The sequence below is a fragment of the Periplaneta americana genome, chromosome 1 (genome assembly GCF_040183065.1).
Source record: "Periplaneta americana isolate PAMFEO1 chromosome 1, P.americana_PAMFEO1_priV1, whole genome shotgun sequence".
In the NCBI taxonomy this organism is placed as follows: Eukaryota; Metazoa; Arthropoda; class Insecta; order Blattodea; family Blattidae; genus Periplaneta; species Periplaneta americana.
Window position 1 is genome coordinate 90966001 of NC_091117.1, and position 19347 is coordinate 90985347.

General features: G+C 33.9%; 1 protein-coding gene across 7 annotated transcripts in view; it reads right to left on the reverse strand.

Annotated features, from left to right (window-relative positions):
* The window catches only part of LOC138698097 (ankyrin repeat domain-containing protein 27-like), a 90725-nt gene that overhangs the window by 48277 nt on the left and 23101 nt on the right, over positions 1-19347 (reverse strand). For 4 of the 7 annotated variants that reach the window (XM_069823827.1, XM_069823818.1, XM_069823851.1 and 1 more), the window contains exons 9-11: positions 14443-14590; positions 11653-11770; positions 9771-9952 (exon numbers count right to left, since the gene is read on the reverse strand). In XM_069823827.1, the coding sequence (XP_069679928.1) occupies positions 9771-9952; positions 11653-11770; positions 14443-14590 (448 nt within the window). Of the gene's footprint in view, positions 9953-11652; positions 11771-14442; positions 14591-19347 lie in introns of all 7 variants that reach the window. The other 3 variants (XM_069823858.1, XM_069823843.1, XM_069823865.1) reach the window with 3 other exon arrangements.

Sequence of the window (19347 nt, forward strand, 5' to 3'; positions counted from 1 at the left end):
CAATTTTTTCGATTAACCATCCAGTTTCCCTCTTTCATTACCATGGACAATAGAGGTTCTACTGTATGTTTATTACAGAACTTTCCAAGAAGAAACATGAAAAGGTTTTTATTTTAAAGCTACATTCAGTTGTTTGTCATCAATTTTATTCGTCTGTTTTCCAAAATAAGGTTGTCTATGCTTATTATAAATGTGATTACAACATAGATATATGTAGAAACTTTTTTAAGAATGCAATTGAAATGATATTGTGTGTGGAATAATTATAGAGACTATGATGTTGATAAGTGTGTGAAAGTGGCCATCACAAAATGTCTGTACAGTACTGTGTGAAAATGCTGTGTCCAGAACACTTCTGGTCAACAGACATTACCATATGTAATATTAGTAGAAAAGTCAACAATTAACGAACAGTAGGAGAAATGAGTAATTATTTATAATTTTACAACCATTCTTGCAAGTTTTTCTGCAAGAGGAGTCACTGTCAGAACACCATTTTGAATGTTTCTTTGTAATTTTAAAAATAATTACCTGAAGTATTATAATGACATCTTTTTATGAAATCTGGCTCGCATCCATGTTTACAAATTCAGCAACATACCTAACTTTAGGAAAGTTATATTATAGAGGGAAAATATTCACAAAATATTGTACAAAGACAGTCCTCTTGGCTAGAAATTTGTGTAAAACTATATAACACTCATGTCATCACAACTTATCAATTGATCGTCATTTTGTATTCATTCAATTGCAATTCACAACGGAACAGAATTGTACTTGTTACATATTATGACAGTGGGCCGCCACAGTGGTCTCGTGGCTAGTGCGCTGGACTTATAATCCTGTGGACCCGGGTTCGATCCCCGATGTATCCCTGATTTATTACTTGTGTTGGGCAAGCCCATGATCTAGGTAACATAGGGGTTTTCTCCGGGAAGCTCCAGTTCCCCTGTAGCATCCCAGCAAATCTCCATCTCATCTCATAGTGGGTGTAGTGTAGACCAGCCTACTATGGAGCACTCTGGACAATGACTCTGTTGGTAAATTGGTCTACGTAACTGACTTCATATGGGTGAATAATGTAAGTTAAGTACCCACCATTAGTTTAAAAAAAAAATAAATAAATACTATGACAGCAACAGGGATGATAGATGTTTCTTGTGATTACAAACACTAAAGCAGCTATCGCATTGCTTCAACTGGATTCTTAAAAGGCAAATTGTCCAACAACATATGCCTGCACGCAAAATTGACATGTAATTCAGATTTTAAACCTCTATAACTCCCTAGCGACATAAAAGCCAAATATGCGACTATCACCATTGTTTTCCATTACATCAAATTGCCTTGTTTTCTCATTTTGAGTAAAATCTGTGAGTTGAAACAGCCTTCTTGTCAGTCTCTATTAATGAACACAATAATTATGTGTATTTATAAAAGTCGCAGCAAAATCCACAATATTTCAATACCGAATTAACTGCCTTCATTATTTTAAAACATGTAACATTGCTGTAGTTTGAAGATTAAACGTGTTTTTAATATGTATTACAGATATATAATATAGAAATGAAACTCACAGTTTACCAATCACCAGAAACAAAATAAATTAGCCATGAATCCAAAAATTAAAAGCAACAATAGGAATACAATCCACATTAAGGTAGTAGATAAAATAAAATAATGCTATGGGAAGTCAGAATATAACTAGAATGCATCCACATGGAGAAAAGGATCAAAGCAACGACACCACCACAAATAAAGTTCAACAGTCTTCCTGTCGTGTGAAACATGTTCCTAAATTATACTGCAAGCCAGATAAAAATCCCCTGGAGAAAGAGAAATAAAGACAGATAATAAGGAAAAATATTTAATATTTACAATATCAAGAGCCACAGAAGCATAATATATACACACAGTAGAACCTCAATTATCTGTCTCTCGGTTATCATTAGATTATCCAGCAATCTTCCTGCTTCCCTTCCCCTAATTAATCACAAAAACCAGCTAAAATTCGATCTGCACTCTCTGCAATAAGCCCTATGCAAAGCCACAGTCAAAATGAAAACTGACCAAGTGGAAAAAGCAAAGTTTTGAGAGAGAGAGAGAGAGAGAGAGAGAGAGAGAGAGAGAGAAAAACTCTCCATATTATTCAGTTTTATGTGAATAATGACCTGAAAATGTTACAAATACAACTTATTGGCATACAGTTTACTATAATAAAGTTTAATTAATTCTTACTTTCTCACATTTAGATATATGGGTCAGTTTGTTAGCTTTCTCAGAACTTTGTTTTTTTTTTTGCACTTGATCAGTTTTCACCTTCAGCACTTTGTTTCCATTCACAGCAGTTCACACGCTCACCCACCCCGCACATTCCAATAGAAGGGCAATAACTTTAACACTGAGGAACTTGCAGACGAATTTCAAGGGTTTGAAGTGAATAACGGTAGTGGAAGAATATTAATGGAAGACATTAAAAATTAAGTGGAACAAAATTACCAGTTCTTTGATGTGAATGAAGAAGGGATTAATCAGCAGCTGGATACACACTTGGTGCTTCTCAAGCATGAAATAAAAAGTGATGATATTATTATTATTATTATTATTATTATTATTATTATTATTATTACTGACACTGCATGAAAGACTACAAGTGTGAGTTACAATGACTTTAGTGGAGGGAAAGAAGAGATAGTGTCTGAATTGCATGTCCATTACAAATTGTTCTTGAATCAGCAGTCAGTCCCTCATGAAGTTTTAGAAGGAAAAAAATGGCACTAAATTTGCGAATGTTCTACTTTGGAGAATTTGAATGGAAATTAGAAAAAAAAATTGCTGGTAGTAAAGTTCAGGAAAAAAGTGACAAGATTTCTTCAAAAGAACACAAAAATAAGGTAAGAACAAGAACAGATTATCCGTCTTTTTCGGTTAACTGTTCCTCCTCTCCTCCATTATGATGGAATTAAATTATGGTTTCTTTAACGACACTTGCAACTGCAGAGGTATTATCAGTGTCGCCGGTGTGCTGGAATTTTTGTCCCGCAGGAGTTCTTTTACATGCCTGTAAATCTACTGACATGAGCCTATCACACTTAAATGCCATTGACCTCGGCCAGGAACAAACCCGCAACCTCGAGCATAGAAAGCCAGTGCTATACCAACTGCGCTACCTAGTGCGACTTATGATGGATAATTGAGGATCTACTGTACCTAAAATTATGCAGATGGACTATAAGCAAAGACACCACTTGTCTCACATTACTGCATAATGTAATAGTAACAGTAGCAATGGCAGTAGTATCAAAATAGTAGTAGTACCATAGCATTAGTAGTAGTAGTAGTAGTAGTAGTAGTAGTAGTAGTAGTAGTAGTAGTAGTAGTAGTAGTAGCAGTAGCAGCAGCAGCAGCAGCAGCAGTAGTAGTAGTGGTGGTGGTGGTGGTGGTAGTAGTAGCATTAGTACTACCCCAATAGTAGTAGTAGTAGTAGTAGTAGCAGCAGTAGTAGTAGTAGTATTAGTAATACCCTTATGATTGTAGTAGTAGTATTACACTCCCAAGTTAAATTTGCATCCTGTGAATGCAAGAGACAAGCGCTAATAGCTCTAATTGCTCTAGTTGTTAGTATACAACCTACTGTTTCGTCTGTGAGTGAGGTCATGTTACAAGAGATAATGCAATGAGTGAGGTAATATATATATGTGTGTGTGTGTGTGTGTGTGTGTGTGTGTGTGTGTGTGTGTGTGTGTGTGTGTGTGTGAGAAATACAATGCATAATATTAACACTTTCACAGTATTTATAGGGGTACAACACTTTCAGCACATCCTATACACATATATTCACCACTATCTCATACAACTCCCTGGCACGAACAGTAAACATCTCTTTATCAGCTCAGTATTTACTCACAGGTCACAGAGGCCAGAGGAAGAGGAAACGATGATTCACATTCTTTCTGGATGCAGATTTAACTTGGGCACATAATAGTAGCAGTAGTAGTAATAGTAGCAGTAGTAGTAGCAATAGTAGTAGTAGTAGTAGTAGTAGTAGTAGCAGCAGCAGTAGTAGAGTAGTAATAGCAGCAGTACTATTAGTAGTAGTGGCAGCATTAGTAGTAGCTTATCAGTAGTAGTAGTAGCAGCATTAGTAGTAATATATTTATGGCACTTTTAGCTGCAGAGATTATTCAGGGTCAAAATTGAATCTGCACGAGAAATGGCTAACAAATTTTGCCTGAAATAATCTATCAGACAGGGTTCTTTTTCTTTTACGTGCTGTACATCTGTAACACAGGTCTCCCAGCTTTACTCTCCTCATGCAGGAAGTCATGCTAAGGAATTTATTACTCTTTAAGATCTATCATCCTTGGTCAGATTTGAACCTGTGAACCTTGATCCAAGAACTAGCACAGAAACATAAGACCATCAAGAATGACTGCACAATGTAACATTCGACAGAAATCCTCTCATATAAATAAAATAAAAGTATAAAAACACTAGTTTACGTATATATGTCCATATTCAATCACTATCCAAAATGTACGCAAAAATTGGGGTAAAAATATTACGAGCGCATTCATTCCTGTATGAATTAATTTCCCATGCCTTTTAAAGTACATGTTATAAAGAAAAACAAATTATCTGTTGTAAAAATGTATTTTAATTTTCATTGTAAGTCAAGTTCTGTCTTTAAAATTACAATTAAAATGTGAATTTCTTGTTTAATAGTTATGAATGACAAATAGATTGTTGACAGCAGTTCAAATGAGACAGAACACTATTTCAGTTACGTTAAATACAAAAATTCGTATGCATATGTGTTTTTTTCTAAGTTGAAGGTTGTTTAATAACTTACAAATCCAATACAGTTAATTGTACGCATATATTCTTTTATAAATTAATTTTTTTTGTTAACGAAAGTAGCCATATCGTAAATTCCACGACAGGATATTATGAATATGAATAACAAATAAACGAGTTACTGTGGAAAATTGCCACATTTAGACCATCATAGATAACAAAAATAAAAATTGTTCTTAAAATAATAATATATATTCTGTTACATTAATACGAAATTTATTAAAAAGTCACATTCTATTGCATACAATCATTCACACGACTGTTTTCTCATGTGCTCTAAGGGAGCACTTCTACAATTACATACTCTTTCATCAGTCTTTTACAATGCAAATTATGGCATACACTGAAAAGTGGGCTATAAAACAAACTCGATTAAAATTGTACTTTCCATTTAACATAACACATTCCATAAAAAATATTTTATTCTTATGGTGACGTATAAAACGGAAAAGAAACTTTCCTTTCAGGAAAGACAATGTCACTTAATTCCAAATGCATTGCATAAAAATTAATTTGCATATTATCTATGTTCATTCCTCTGGAATTACTAAGATATTTTATATCCATTTATCCAGTGATTTGTCTGCCACCTTTCCACCAATGCATTATGCTAACATGAAAACTTCGTTTCTTAAAAAATATTTAGACACAATTAAGGAAATCTTACTGGTATTTTCTTTTCCATATTTTCGGTACATGATTGAGAAAACTGTGCTCTCTAAATTCCCCTTGCTACGCTTAACATATCTGCACCCCCCCCCCTCGAAATAAATGTCTGAATTCAACACTGGTTAATTCAGAGACAGAACTACTTTAATCCCTGTCAACCAATCCCATACTTGAAGGGGGAAAAATGAACTGTGAAGGGAAATGTAAAAACTGAAAGAATGCATAACGCTGATACAATACTCATATTTATTATTAATGACAATTCAAATTAATAATAATAATAATAATAATAATAATAATAATAATAATAATAATCCGAGGCACGACAGCCCATGAAGAACCATTACCGACCAGCTGGCTGCTGGCCTCACGTCCACATGCCGAAGCAGAGGTGGACGATCATCCAACCAGAATGAAAGTATTGTGTGGTTAGCGTGATGATCTCCCCCAACCATTATAACTGGCTTTCGTAACCAGGATAATTAAAATTAAAATTGTTAAATTAACAATTTTTATACATCACTGTGTTAACTTACGAAACTTAATATGGTACTTTACCTCTGAAAATGGTGATAAATCACGCCATAAAGTAGCACATTACGTTTCATAAGTGAAAACAGTGAAATATAACAATTATTAATTTAACCCTCTAGATCCCAAATTATTTCCTGAAGTCAGAAAATGTTTTCAAGTCTCTGTATTAGTTGATAGTGATCTAAATAGCACATATTAGTAAAATTAACTCTTTCTGATTAATTTTTATTTTACATGACATGGTTGTGACTTCCAGGCAGGGTTGGGACTTTATGTGTAAAAAAGATTATTTACATTACAGTAAAATATGCGTAAATAATGCGTAATTAACGTGATAAATGTAAAATACACTAAAAAGACCTCCAAAAACTTTTATTTTTAGTCTCTCTTTGTTCAGATTGTGATGAAAATTTACAGTTTGAACTGCCAATAAACCTAGCTTACAACTCGAGGCTACCAATTAATGTTAAAAAAAATGAAGACCTTAACAAGATTTTGCAATACATACCGGATGAAGTGAATAGTTTATACACAGAGCTGTACACATGGCCTACGATTAACAAAGATAGTAATACCAGTGGAAGTGAAGATTGAAAAAATAAGTTCATTAATGTTCTGACATATAAAATGTCTATTCAGCCATGCTTCTCAGCTCTTTGATAATTAGTCATTAACCACATAAAATTTCGAAAATTATTACATTTAATGAGTTATTGTGTTCAAATCATATTTACCTTTCACTGTTATACTATAAAAAGACCTTTATCATTAGAACCGTTTATTTTTAAAAACCCACAAGTGACAGAAACAAAACTTTCGGGAAATCATTAAAAACCGTTTAGTTTAATTTTATTTTAATTGTCAAAATGTATTTAACAAGTGATATTAGTTGCTAAATGTTAGGTTTATTCACTATTAGTTGTGTTTTATAATATATATAAAGTCCCCCCCCCCCTAAAATAAATTAGTTAGGATGTTATGGGGCTTTTCCTACAAACAAACTGAAAGTAAGCAAAGAATTGCTATTTTTTTAAATATTAGAATGAATGAAAGTAAGTAAGAACAAATGTTATAATCTATGTAAAAGCTACATTATAAAAAAAAAAAAAGCAATTTTTTTTCCTCTGCAACAGACATTTTTCTTATCTGTACTTAAAAGGAATTAAGTACTTGATGTTTAGATTGTCAAAATCAATAAATGTTAGTTTATTACTCCGTGTATAAGACAGTTTTCTACATTACGTATTTTACATGTAAATTACACATAAAACACGTACAGGTAATTTACTCGCCCAACTCTGCTGCCAGGTAACATTGGTCCACAATGACATGGTTGTAAAATAAATATTGACAAAATATGAACTTCAGAGAACATTAAAAAATGTAGGAAATTGCAGCCATATTGTAACTTTGAAGTCACATTGGTCAACAATGAAAAGAACATTCCTTCTCTTGTTAAAACGAATAGAATTACTGGTTGTGACTCTCAGGTGACATAGGCCAATAAAGGATTAACAAGTTTCAATTACCATTAGTGATATACAAGTGTTAAAAGTTGTGTGAATCAAGAATTAATAATCGTATTTACTATAATTATCGTTTGCTTATAACAGTGTGTATGAAGCCTTTTTTAGATTAATTATATTTTCCATTCATTGATGAATTAGTACTAAGTAAAAGAATACAGAAAAAATTACGTATTTCTATAAAATAGATATACACGCTCTATTTTTAGATTTTGAATTGGCATATGATTCCGTAATAACGTAAGAAATTTGGGGACCGATGGATAACTTGTAGTCAGGGCAGTAGTTAAAATTGGTAAAAGAATATCACCATAATTTATACTTGATATAGAAAGGTGATGCAACACACTATTATTATTTAATATAGCCTTGGAAATTGCAATACAGAGATCAGAAATTCAAATTAAAGGGAACATTTTCAATAAAAGCTATCAAGTTCTGACATATGGGGATGATGTTGTTACCACTGGAAGGAGAATATAAGCTGTTAGTGAAGCCTTCATTGCCTTAGAACAAACAAACTAAAAAGTAGGATTAAAATCAATGTTTAGAAGACAAAACTAATGTCAATGTTAAGAGGAGCCAATTTTCCAACAGATACAGTTGATAATGGAACTTATAATTTTGAGAGAGGTAATGAATTAATTTAGCTAACAGAGCATATTTTGCACTTTTACCTATAATCAAGAATACAAATTATTTCAAGAAACATCAAGAAGAAAATTTATAAGACTTTAATTAGACTAATAGGAGTAATATATGGTGCAAAGACATGGACGTTGAATAAGGATATATGCACACAGACTGCCGTTTTTGAAGGAAAGATCCTTAGAAGAATATATGGGGTTATTAGGATTGGAGATGAACGGAGGTGTAGATACACAACAACAGAATTATGAAACTGTTCAAGGATGAGGATATAGTGAAATTTATTAGATCTTTTTAGACTAAGATGGTTGGGGCATGTAAACAGAATGGGTGAGACTAGAAGATTGAAACAAATTTTTCTACACATCCAGAAGGATCCAGACCAGGGATGGGCATAATGTTCACGTTGGGCACTGCTTACAGTGTAAGTGGGAATATTAAGTCCATTCCTGATCCAGACCAAAGGGTAGGCCCAAGAATAATTGATGGGACTGTGTTCAGCAGATTTTGAGAAGATTTGCATTACAGAGATGGAAGGAGCTGTCAGCCAATAGAGATGAATGGAGGAGAGCCACAGATGAGATGAAGGCCCACCATGAGCTGTAGTGCCATGTAAGAAGAAGATACTATATTTTTATATCAACATAGGTCACATAGTAACTGTTTTGAAATGGGAAGGCATATTGTGTGAAGCATCTTTCTACCCTGGTAGCATATTTCACTTTGCAATTAATTTGTATGATACCACAGGAAACTGCAGTTTATTTGCCAGGTAAAGTAGCTCCGAAACTTGATGTAAATTTTTATTACAAAAGACACTGTTTTTATGCTTTTCACAAATACGACATTTGTAGAAAAAAATTCATTTAGATATTATCAGTATATTTAATCTCAATGAAAGCAAAGAAAAGTTTTGAGAGTAATCATACATAGATGAAAATACCTATCTAAAATTTAATTAAATGCTTTAACTAAAATACTGACAATATCTTACAGGATTAATATAGATGTGAATGATGAAATATTTTTGAAGAAGTGTAAGGCAAGAATAAAGTATTATACTGTATATAGGAATTAGTTAATATATCTAGTTAATCCTGAGCATGTATTTAAATATTAGATAATCAGGTATATATTGATTCAGTACAAATATGAAAACTAATTCTAAAAGTACCGGTACGTACTTGACAAAGAAGAGTGCTTCAAACTTGAGCATTAAAAAATAAGAATGAATGTTTATATGGCTTTCAACGCTCAAGAAACAATTGTTGATACAAGAACTAATAAAATTGGTTCATTCTGATTATAATATACAACATATAGAGGCTAATATTTCTTCAGTAAGGTTAAGTAAATCCAGACATAACATGAGTCTGATCTATATATAAGTAAGTATACAGCCTATATTTAACAATGCAATTACAAAAAAAAAAATTAACAAAGAAATATTTGTACTAATCTTTGCTTTCTGTAGTGTACTTACAATTTAGATGAAAACTGTGTACTCTCTTTCTGAATATATCAAATTTAACTTACCCAAGAGTGTGTTTATGTTGCTCCACATTTCCACTTATATTTAAATTTTCATCACTCAAGTCTTGTGTAGAAGCTTCTATCATTGCAGTAATCCTTTCCATTTGACGATCCAAAGGAGATATTAGAACCTCTTCTCGTCTTTCACCACTTCTTTCAAATCTTTGTCCGACTTGTCCTGTCACCTAACAGAATTAATAAACTTCATATAAAACGTGTATCAGAATTAATATTAAGTGTTAGATAACGCTAGATGATTTAAACCACTTTCGTTTATTGAAACTACGATTTCAATATGATTTCAACGAACTTACTTAAAAAAAATTAGGCACTGTATCAGGAATACAGCATAAAGCAACACATACATCATCCAGTTTCGGGAATGAAACCACAGCTGTGTGTGTTTGAATTTTTTTTTGGTTTGTTTCGGTTTACAAATTGAGAGTATGAATGGGTCTAACAAGGGAAGTATCACACCTAGCATGCCGAAACTTGCCTCCAAACTTTGGTGACATAACCGATGTACTATGAGAAGGTCATGTGAAAAATATCAATTGCCTGTTTCCACTGCAAGGCCCCGAAATAAACCCTGGAATTTTGCATGTAAGTAATAGGGAAGTGGATACTAGTCGCTACTAGTTTGAATGGACAGCCCTTCCTGTGTGCAAGCCAGTGGAGCGGTGGGTGGCAATCAGCAGCGAACAGACGTACGTATGTGAGTCAAGGTCAGTAATACAAGCGGACGACTACAGGGTTATAGGTCTCGCAAGGACAGAATACCGACAGAAGGAATGCGAATCAAACAATGCGATAAGGAAGAGCGGGCGACAGGAAAGGTTACGAGATAACTTTAATGATATTCAATCGATACCAGTCACTTCTGTCTCTTGTTTATACTTCATTGAGAAGATGGGACACGAGAGAGTTTACTCCATTTCACACACGCACTCCACTCCGCTCACCAGTGAGGCAGGGATGTCCAGCTGCGCCGCATTATCGTCTGGCCACAGAAGGATTCCAGCTTCGATTTTGGGACCTTGCAGTGGAAACAGGAAGCTAATGTTTTGCACGTGATCTTCTCGTAGCACATCGGTTATGTCACCAAAGTTTCGAGGTAAGTTTCGGCATGTGGGGTGTGATACTTCCCTTGTAAGATAAGAGAAGTAATTAATTAATGCAAAAGAAAGCGCGTGCACGCACACACACGTGGCAGCAGGAGTGAAAGTGCTAGTGTCTCTGATTAGTGAGTTTTGGTAGGGAAGGAATAAGTTGTGATTAGGGAACTCGGGAGTTTGGAAGTGTGATATGTGGTGGGAGTAGAAGTGTTAGTGATCCTGCATTGGCTCTAATTATTGTGAATTTAAAATCATAATAAAATGAGATGCTATTGAAACACTGTTACTGTCCCCAGTACTGTACGGATTTATGGGGCATCAAAAGGACACTAGCCAAGAAGTCATTAATTTCTAGACCATTGCTGTGCCGTTAGGAATAGGGGAGATATTGGCCAGGAGGGAACCATACAGAAACATGGCATTTAAGTGTGCTTAAATGCGACAGGCTCATGTCAGTAGGTTTACTGGCATGTAAAAGAACTCCTGCAGGACAAAATTGCAGGACACCGGCAACACTGATATAACCTCGATAGTTGCGAGCATTGTTAAATAAACACAATTTGAAAACTAAATGGAGAAAGCAATGGAACAACTTCACTGTTAAGAACTTCCTTGGAACCAAATAGCAAAGATCTCCCACCAGACCAAGACTTAGGTGGGAAGATCTAGCTGGTCAACTAACACTGAACAGATTATAAGTATTATATTAAAAGTCGAAAACATCCGAAAAATTGTTACTAAATGTAATGAGGAGCACGATCTTTACTTACTTTCATAAGGTCTTCCAGTCCTAGTTCTCTGTGCACTTTCTCGCTGCGAGGCCTCAGTTCACTTGGTTTAAGAGTCAACAATTCTTGAATAGCTGCTTTGAATGTCACAAGACTGAAACTGTACAGACATCATAACAGTGCAGTTACAAACAACAGCAATAACATTAAATACATGAAAGAAGTCCGTTGTAACTGGAAATAGTCTGTTTTTAATAAACATTTTTTTCTCGTCTGGGGAAAAGAAAGGTAAATCTAAAATCAGGACAGAACACACTCAATGAGTTCGTTACATATGTAAAATCCCTCGTATACGGCACCCAAATAACTGACAATACCAAAACAATGGCACTTCTGGCTGGGCCAAAAAATGTTTAAATTTGTCACATTGCCACAGTCTGGGCATCAGTTTTGCCACATTAGGAAGTTCGCACGAACTTTCATTCTCAGTGAATATTCGAACCTAAAATTAGTGATGTATTTGTGATGTGTGATGAGCTTTAATAAAGAAAATCCACACAGTTTTTATGTTTATTTAATTATGTTTGGGGCGTCAGTGTTGCCACATTAGGAAGTTCGCAGAAACTTTCGTTTTCAGTAAATATTCGAACCTAAAACTAGTGTATTATTTGTGTTGTATGATGTGTTTTAATTAATAAAATCCACACAGGTTTATGTTTATTTAATTATGTTCAGGTCGTCAGTGTTGCCACATTAGGAAGTTCACATGAACTATAATTTTCATGAATATTCGAACGTAAAATTAGTGTAAGCTATTATTTTTGTTGTGTTTTAATAAGGGAAATCCACACAGTTTTTATGGTTATTTAATTATGTTCGGGCTATCAATGTTGCCACATTAGAAAGTTCGCACGAACTTTTGCTTTCAGTGAATATTCGAACCTAAAATTAGTGTATTATTTGTGTTGTGTGATGTATTTTAATAATGAAAATCCACACAGTTTTTATGTTTATTTTGTTATGAGCAAGTGATACAGAAATAAGCTTCACATAGCTGAAGTTTCAACATTTGGCACCATGAAATACGAACTTTTTTTTTGTATTGGCCTGTACCGGTATGTTGTTGTTGTTTTCTAATGCCAGGCATTTGACAACAAAGTCATCTGACCTCTTGCACTTCAATATTTTTCAAAGATATTCCTATACTGGTATTTATTCAATTATCCGGCAAAATCTCCGGAACTTAGCCTGGTCCCTTTGGTGCCAGAAAGAGGGCTTCTACTGTATTCGTGAAAATTTTTATTCTTCTTTTAACAGGACAAGGGAGCCAACTTGTAAAGATAATTAATTTTTTTGTTCTACAGAATTATCTGTTATCATTATTATTTGTTTATGATAAAGAAACACCGATCAAAATACTCCTCATTTCTCGTGAAAAACAAAAACTGAATAGACTACAGTGGACAATAGTGGACTTTATGTTGTCAGCAAACAGCTGGATACATTAAGAAGATTGATTGATGATAAAGAAAAATCTGCTCCAACACCGAAGATCGAACCCCGGACTCCCAGTTCCACATACTGGGTGCTCTACCACTGAGCTATGCCGAGGCTCAATCCACAGCACTGTATCGAATCTTTTTCCTTCGATTTTTTTCTCTTTGTGGCCTTACTCCATGTTCGACATCATGTCATATAAGGAGCGCACTCATATGAGTGACTTGTGCAGCCGGGACTTCAGTTTACTTGCACTGTTAGACGAATAATCTAAGTAAAGATAATTAATTTTTTGGTCCTACAGAATTATCTCTTATGTCATCAACAACTATTCCCACCTTGCTTACAGCATTGATTGCTGCTCTGAACCATTATTTCTCTGCCTCACTATGAACAATTCGTTTCTGAGGAAGAATTCGAAGTTGATGTGCCTGATATTTCCTCAGCCATTGTGATTAAAAAAAAGTACTAGGCATATGTTCGAAAACAAAATGAATTCAATTTTCCAACATATTACAATTCTGTGTCCATTAAACAACCATCAGTAACCACAGTATTCAAGGCTTTACAATTATACCATCAGATGTCATGGAGTATGCCTATGCAATTCAATTTTAGTGTTTAGTGGTTACCATTCCTTATCAACGAAGATAACTGAACCTTACCGACTGAGTGCTATGGAGCAGAGGATCAAGAAAAATTTCGCGCATAGTAACTGATTAACATACTGAAATTCCGAAGTTAACTATAAAGGATCATTACCACTCAATGACAACTTCGAAAAAAAAAAAAATAATCCTCTAGTAACAACAACAAAAAAACGGTAGTCGAATAAAGCATGCTATTATTACCTTCATGGAAATGGAATTTGATGGAAGGATGTGAAAAACAAGTGCTGCAAGTCATACAAAACACAGAGGAGTAATAACATTCAGAAGAGTCGTCAATTTTCAACTTTGTGTTGAAACTTAAAATCGCCATTATTTGTAGATTCCAAAAAAATTGAGATAATAGTTAAAAATTCAAAATTATTCTTCTGAACACCATCATGAGAGCCTAAATTTTCGTAAAGAAATAATGTTACTTTTCAATTGTGAGGGTACCACCAACAAACAGTCTTAAATCTGAAATACTTAAACTGCATTATTAAGATATACTTCATACAAAGTCAAATACTGTATGACTTGAGGCTTTCCCAGCATTTGATATAGAATAACTCTTCTTGGATTCTCAGCCAGGTGAGTTGGAGATTAGCTTCCAAGCTTTCCAACTCACCTGGCTGAGAACCTGAGAAGAGTTATTCTAAGTTCAAATACTATTTTGTTACAGCATTACCTGATGGCATCACTAGGTGACAATGTCCACTGAAAATTTTCCATGTAGTAAAGATTAGATATCATATGCAATGGTTTTGCTTGTATGATGACAGTTACTAAAAGTGGTATTAGATCATCTGTTGTCAATGTTGGAAGTTGGCTATCCCCTGCAAAAGATAATTATAATAAACTTGTAAGCTAGCTTAACAATCCAATCACACAAAAATAAATGGTGAAGTAAAAATAAACACTCATTAAAAATGAAAATTCAACTCTCAATTTAATAAGTATGGTAATATGTGGCAAGGATTAAAGGTGGGGTGTGAAAGCGATTTGTCGTCACAGTTCCAAACAAAAGCAATTCTACGATGAAAGAATAATGGAACGGAGAAAAATTCTCTCCAGCGCCGTATGATGACGCAGAATATCTGCATGGAAATATCATATTTACTTCGGTATATTAAAATAATATATATGATATGCGTAAATCACTTCGTGATTTAAGACGGCGCTTATTCCGTTGGATCCCGGCCAACTAGAGTCCACGGCAATTCGGAAGGCGGGTTGTCTGCTAGCGTTTGCGTCGAGAGAGACAGATAGAGAGAGCAATGCAGCGTACAACATTGCCACATCGTACTTCACGCACGTGCAATACAAATAGCGCAGGAGAGAATTTAAATTATCAAAAGACAATAATGACCTTAGCCGTTGATTACTGTAAGCATGACACCAAACAAACCCTCTTTCCTTCACTAACAATATTCTTTGCACGTTTCTCAATCCCACACCACATGCTTCTGCAGTCGTTTCTTGCACGTTGGCAATGTTGCTGCCAGCATCAAGATGGCCGGCAGCGTTCTGCTCGTTAACGTTTTTATAATAATTATACACCTTAAACACTATTTTCCGCGCCTGCTTGTGTAATACTTGTGTTTTTACAGTCTCTTCTTCCATTTATTTACCTTACATACACATAGTAAATGTTAGTTTTACTTATTCAATGTATTGAAACACTCGCACGTGAACAAACGAACTCAGGAAGTGCTTGTTATAGACTGATTCTGATTGGTTCTACTGTACAAGCTTGTGACGTCACATACCAGAAATGCTACGGCGCATATAGAAGCTAACCGCCTTCCGAAATGACGTCTAGTCTAGTCACTCATAACGAGTGCACCTCAGCACATGTGTGGACTTCAGTCCTACGTTCATAGACATCTATGACGTAGTGCAGAGGGCGGCCACTAGAGGGAACCCAAGAGTTGGAGCTTAATCTGAGACGATTCTGTCTGGCGCCGGGGTGGGTATCCGGTGTGGCTTAGTAGATAAAGCATCAGCACGTAGAGCTGAAAACCCGGGTTCAAATCCTGGCGCCAGAGAGAATTTTTCTCCATTCCACTACTCTTTCATCGTATGATGACACAGAATATCTGCATGGAAATATCATATGTACTTCGGTATATTAAAATAATATATATAATAGCAATTCTGTCACAATGTGAATTTTGTGTTCATATAATTCTTGGCAATTTTGAATGTTTCTCATCATGAGTCGACAGATGTTTATGTTTATCACTTTACTGCAAATTTAATTGGTATACCTAATATACCAGTGTCATGTCTTATATCAATAATAGTGATTATCACAGCGAGTATAATAAAAACAAAACACACTCTGAGCTGTGTAATCGCTATGTGTGGGTGTACATATTCGCCCAAGAATGTTTATGAATAATTAAGTGAATCATTTGTGGAAGAATATAGCTAATGCATCATAGCTTCAGTATCAGAGAGTTGTTGACATTAACCTTTAGAGTGGGACGAAAATGAATTAGATCCCAGTTACGTTGTCCTTCAAATTAATCGAAATTGCATTATGAATTTAATTAATGATGGAAACAATTTTCTGTTAGTTTCTAAGGAATGTTTCAATAATAATTGTAAAAATTGTCATTTTATTATTTTTAAGTTTCTTTAAGGTACGAAATATGCGCGAAATTGGTTGTTTTTTTTACGAAATATTCACTAAATTAAACCATTTTAATCACAGAAATCAGGGTAAAATAATCACCATAAAATCACACCCCTAATCATATTATAATCTGCACAGCCTACATAAGAACAACAGTTCATAACTTAAGGAGTTACTTAAAACAAAATGAAACACAGTTACAATCATAACGTAATTAGTACAAAACTAATTATTTGAAATGTTGTTTTTTTTTTTCACTACCTTCATTTTTACTATCTCTCTTGCTTCCAATTGCATCAGGTACCGACAACATTTCACTATCCATTTAGTTTCAATCAAATAATTCAATTCATTGCACATATGGAAATAACATTAATTACTGAACAAAATAACAAACCGTAAAGTAAACAGCACAGATTGCTAAGTGAGGTGGACTTGCTTCCAATTGCATCAGGTACTGACAACTTTTCACTATCCATTTAGTTTGAATCAAATAATTCAATTCATTGCACAAATGAAAATAACATTAATTATTGAACAAAATAACAAACCACAAAGTAAACAGCATAGATTGCTAAGTGAGGTGGACTTGCTTCACTTGTCTTCTGACAAAATGGCAATCTGTTTCAGTGTTCAGGTATACCTTCTATTGCCAAATCATTAAATAATAAATTCCATAGTTTGTGAAATTAAATGGTCGCCAAGGCACTTTTCAAAAAAAGAAAGTTACTAAGGAGGGATTTGTGCTGTTGTACTTACAGTTTTTTAAAGCAAGAAAACAAGAACAAAGTTTACACTAATCACCTGTCAATCATAGCTTAAGAGTGTACCGCAGCAAATTATATACAAATTTTGTGCTACACAAATTTCACTACATAGTTATGTTTCCTTTATCACATTATAATATTTAATCGATTAAAACATTTTTGATCGGTTAAACAGATTTTAAAATTAATTGGTTAACTGATTCGATTAATCAACAGTTCTAATTATTATGAATCTGCTCTATCATAACTTTAAAAACACTGCGTGAAAAAGGAATGTGTTACTTGCTCTCAAATGAAACTAATGAAGTAATAATTAATTAGCAAGAATCATTTATATTAAATGAAAAAAAAAAAAAGAAAGTTCACTTTCAGTTATATTATTTAATATCCTCTATTTATTGCTTAACCCTTTGTTGCCGGACATAAGAAAAAATTAAAATAAATCCGTTTTCTTTAGTGAATGTTGTTAGAATATGAATTCAAAACATACAGTAATTTTTTCAGAAATTTTTTTTTTTATTATTATTATTTTTTTATTTTAAAAAAGGTCGTATTTCTAGGTACAGTACTGTCAATATCCTTGATGGATTTTATTTATCAGGTTGCACGTAATTTCTGGCGGTTTATTATTCTTCCAGGTCTTCCAGTATGCAAAATAAATCACGGTACTTCTAAGTACCGTCAGGCAAGAAAATCTATTGAAATAGCGAGTGCAGGCAAGGAAGACTTTCGGAATTTTTCTGAAGTTGAACTGATATAGGTAATGGGTTTATTTTAAGTAATTATATCTATACATTTCACATTTTTTAAACGTATTTTGTTACATATATGATCTATGATGAAACTTAACAAATCTAGGCTAAGGAATCGACTGATAGACAATCATTTATGTTCAGTTTTAAGGATTGCAACTGTTAGTGTAATATTATCTGATAAAGAGAATGTTATGTTATCTAAATACAAACGTCAAACTTCTGCAGCAGGTCCTTCAAGTGAGAAAAAAGAACTCTTGTAATTTAAGAAAATGTATTTTAATATTATACACATTGCAATTGCAATGTATAAGCAATAGAATAAAAGCTTACAAAATAACTACCTTTTTGTTTTTCAATTTGTATATGTATTTATGTACCAGTATTTGTTACTTTCTTCCAATGCTTCGAAATATAATTCAAGTACAGTAGGCCTACATACTGTTTTCCCTTAGAAGAAGTGAAATACTGTTGATTTATAAATAAAAAGTCATAAAATCATAATTATATTTCACAAATATTTCAATTTTCAAATAATGTTTGTGCCTCATTCCTTTGTCTGTTGTAGAAGTTGTTATATAAATTCATTACAAGTTATTTACTGCTGCTGATCATTATTGTGCATGACATATCTCGGGCACTTATAACATAAATTGTCTCATTTGTATGATTGTGATTTTCCCTACAACTACAATCTTTTCCATACTAAAACACTTTCTACATCCCTGTCTGAATGTTAGTCGTATAATTGTATGGTCTTTCAAGAGTAACACGTGGCATCTCCTGTAGCTTTAAAATCATAAGAGTTACTGTGCTGATTTCATGACACCACTGCCTTAGGCCATGACCCAGTTTGGCATAATGAAACATTTGAAAAAAAAAAAAACTGACAGATCTATGGACTCTTCTCTACCATACGATTTCAGCATTGACTCTCCATCCAAATATAATAATTATTACTGTTAGCACACAACATTTAATACAAGAAAATATACTCCAGTGAATGAGTGGTAAATCATTTCTAGTGTATTTGCCTAAAGTTTTGTAACAATATACAGCTAAACATTATTTTGTGTAAACAATAAATATGTTTTCAGGTATACCATTACCCGAGTGGCCAGAGTGTTTGCTTTCCATGCTGGCAATCAGGGTTCAAATCCTGGTGAATTCAAATGGAATTTGTAGTGGACAAAGGCAATATTTGGTGGAAGGTTATTATGAGATACTCCTGTTTCTCCTACCGACATTCCATCATTGTTTCATTAATCATCATGTGATGCAACATAGTTTGCCTCCCATGGTGGATCAAAGGCAACATGTATGGTGGCTAAAAGAACTACAGCTTTGGTGCATCGCCCATAGATGGAGACACTTGGATGAATGATGGAAGTCAAGTACCCACCATTAGGATAAATAATATATGCTTTCTCTTC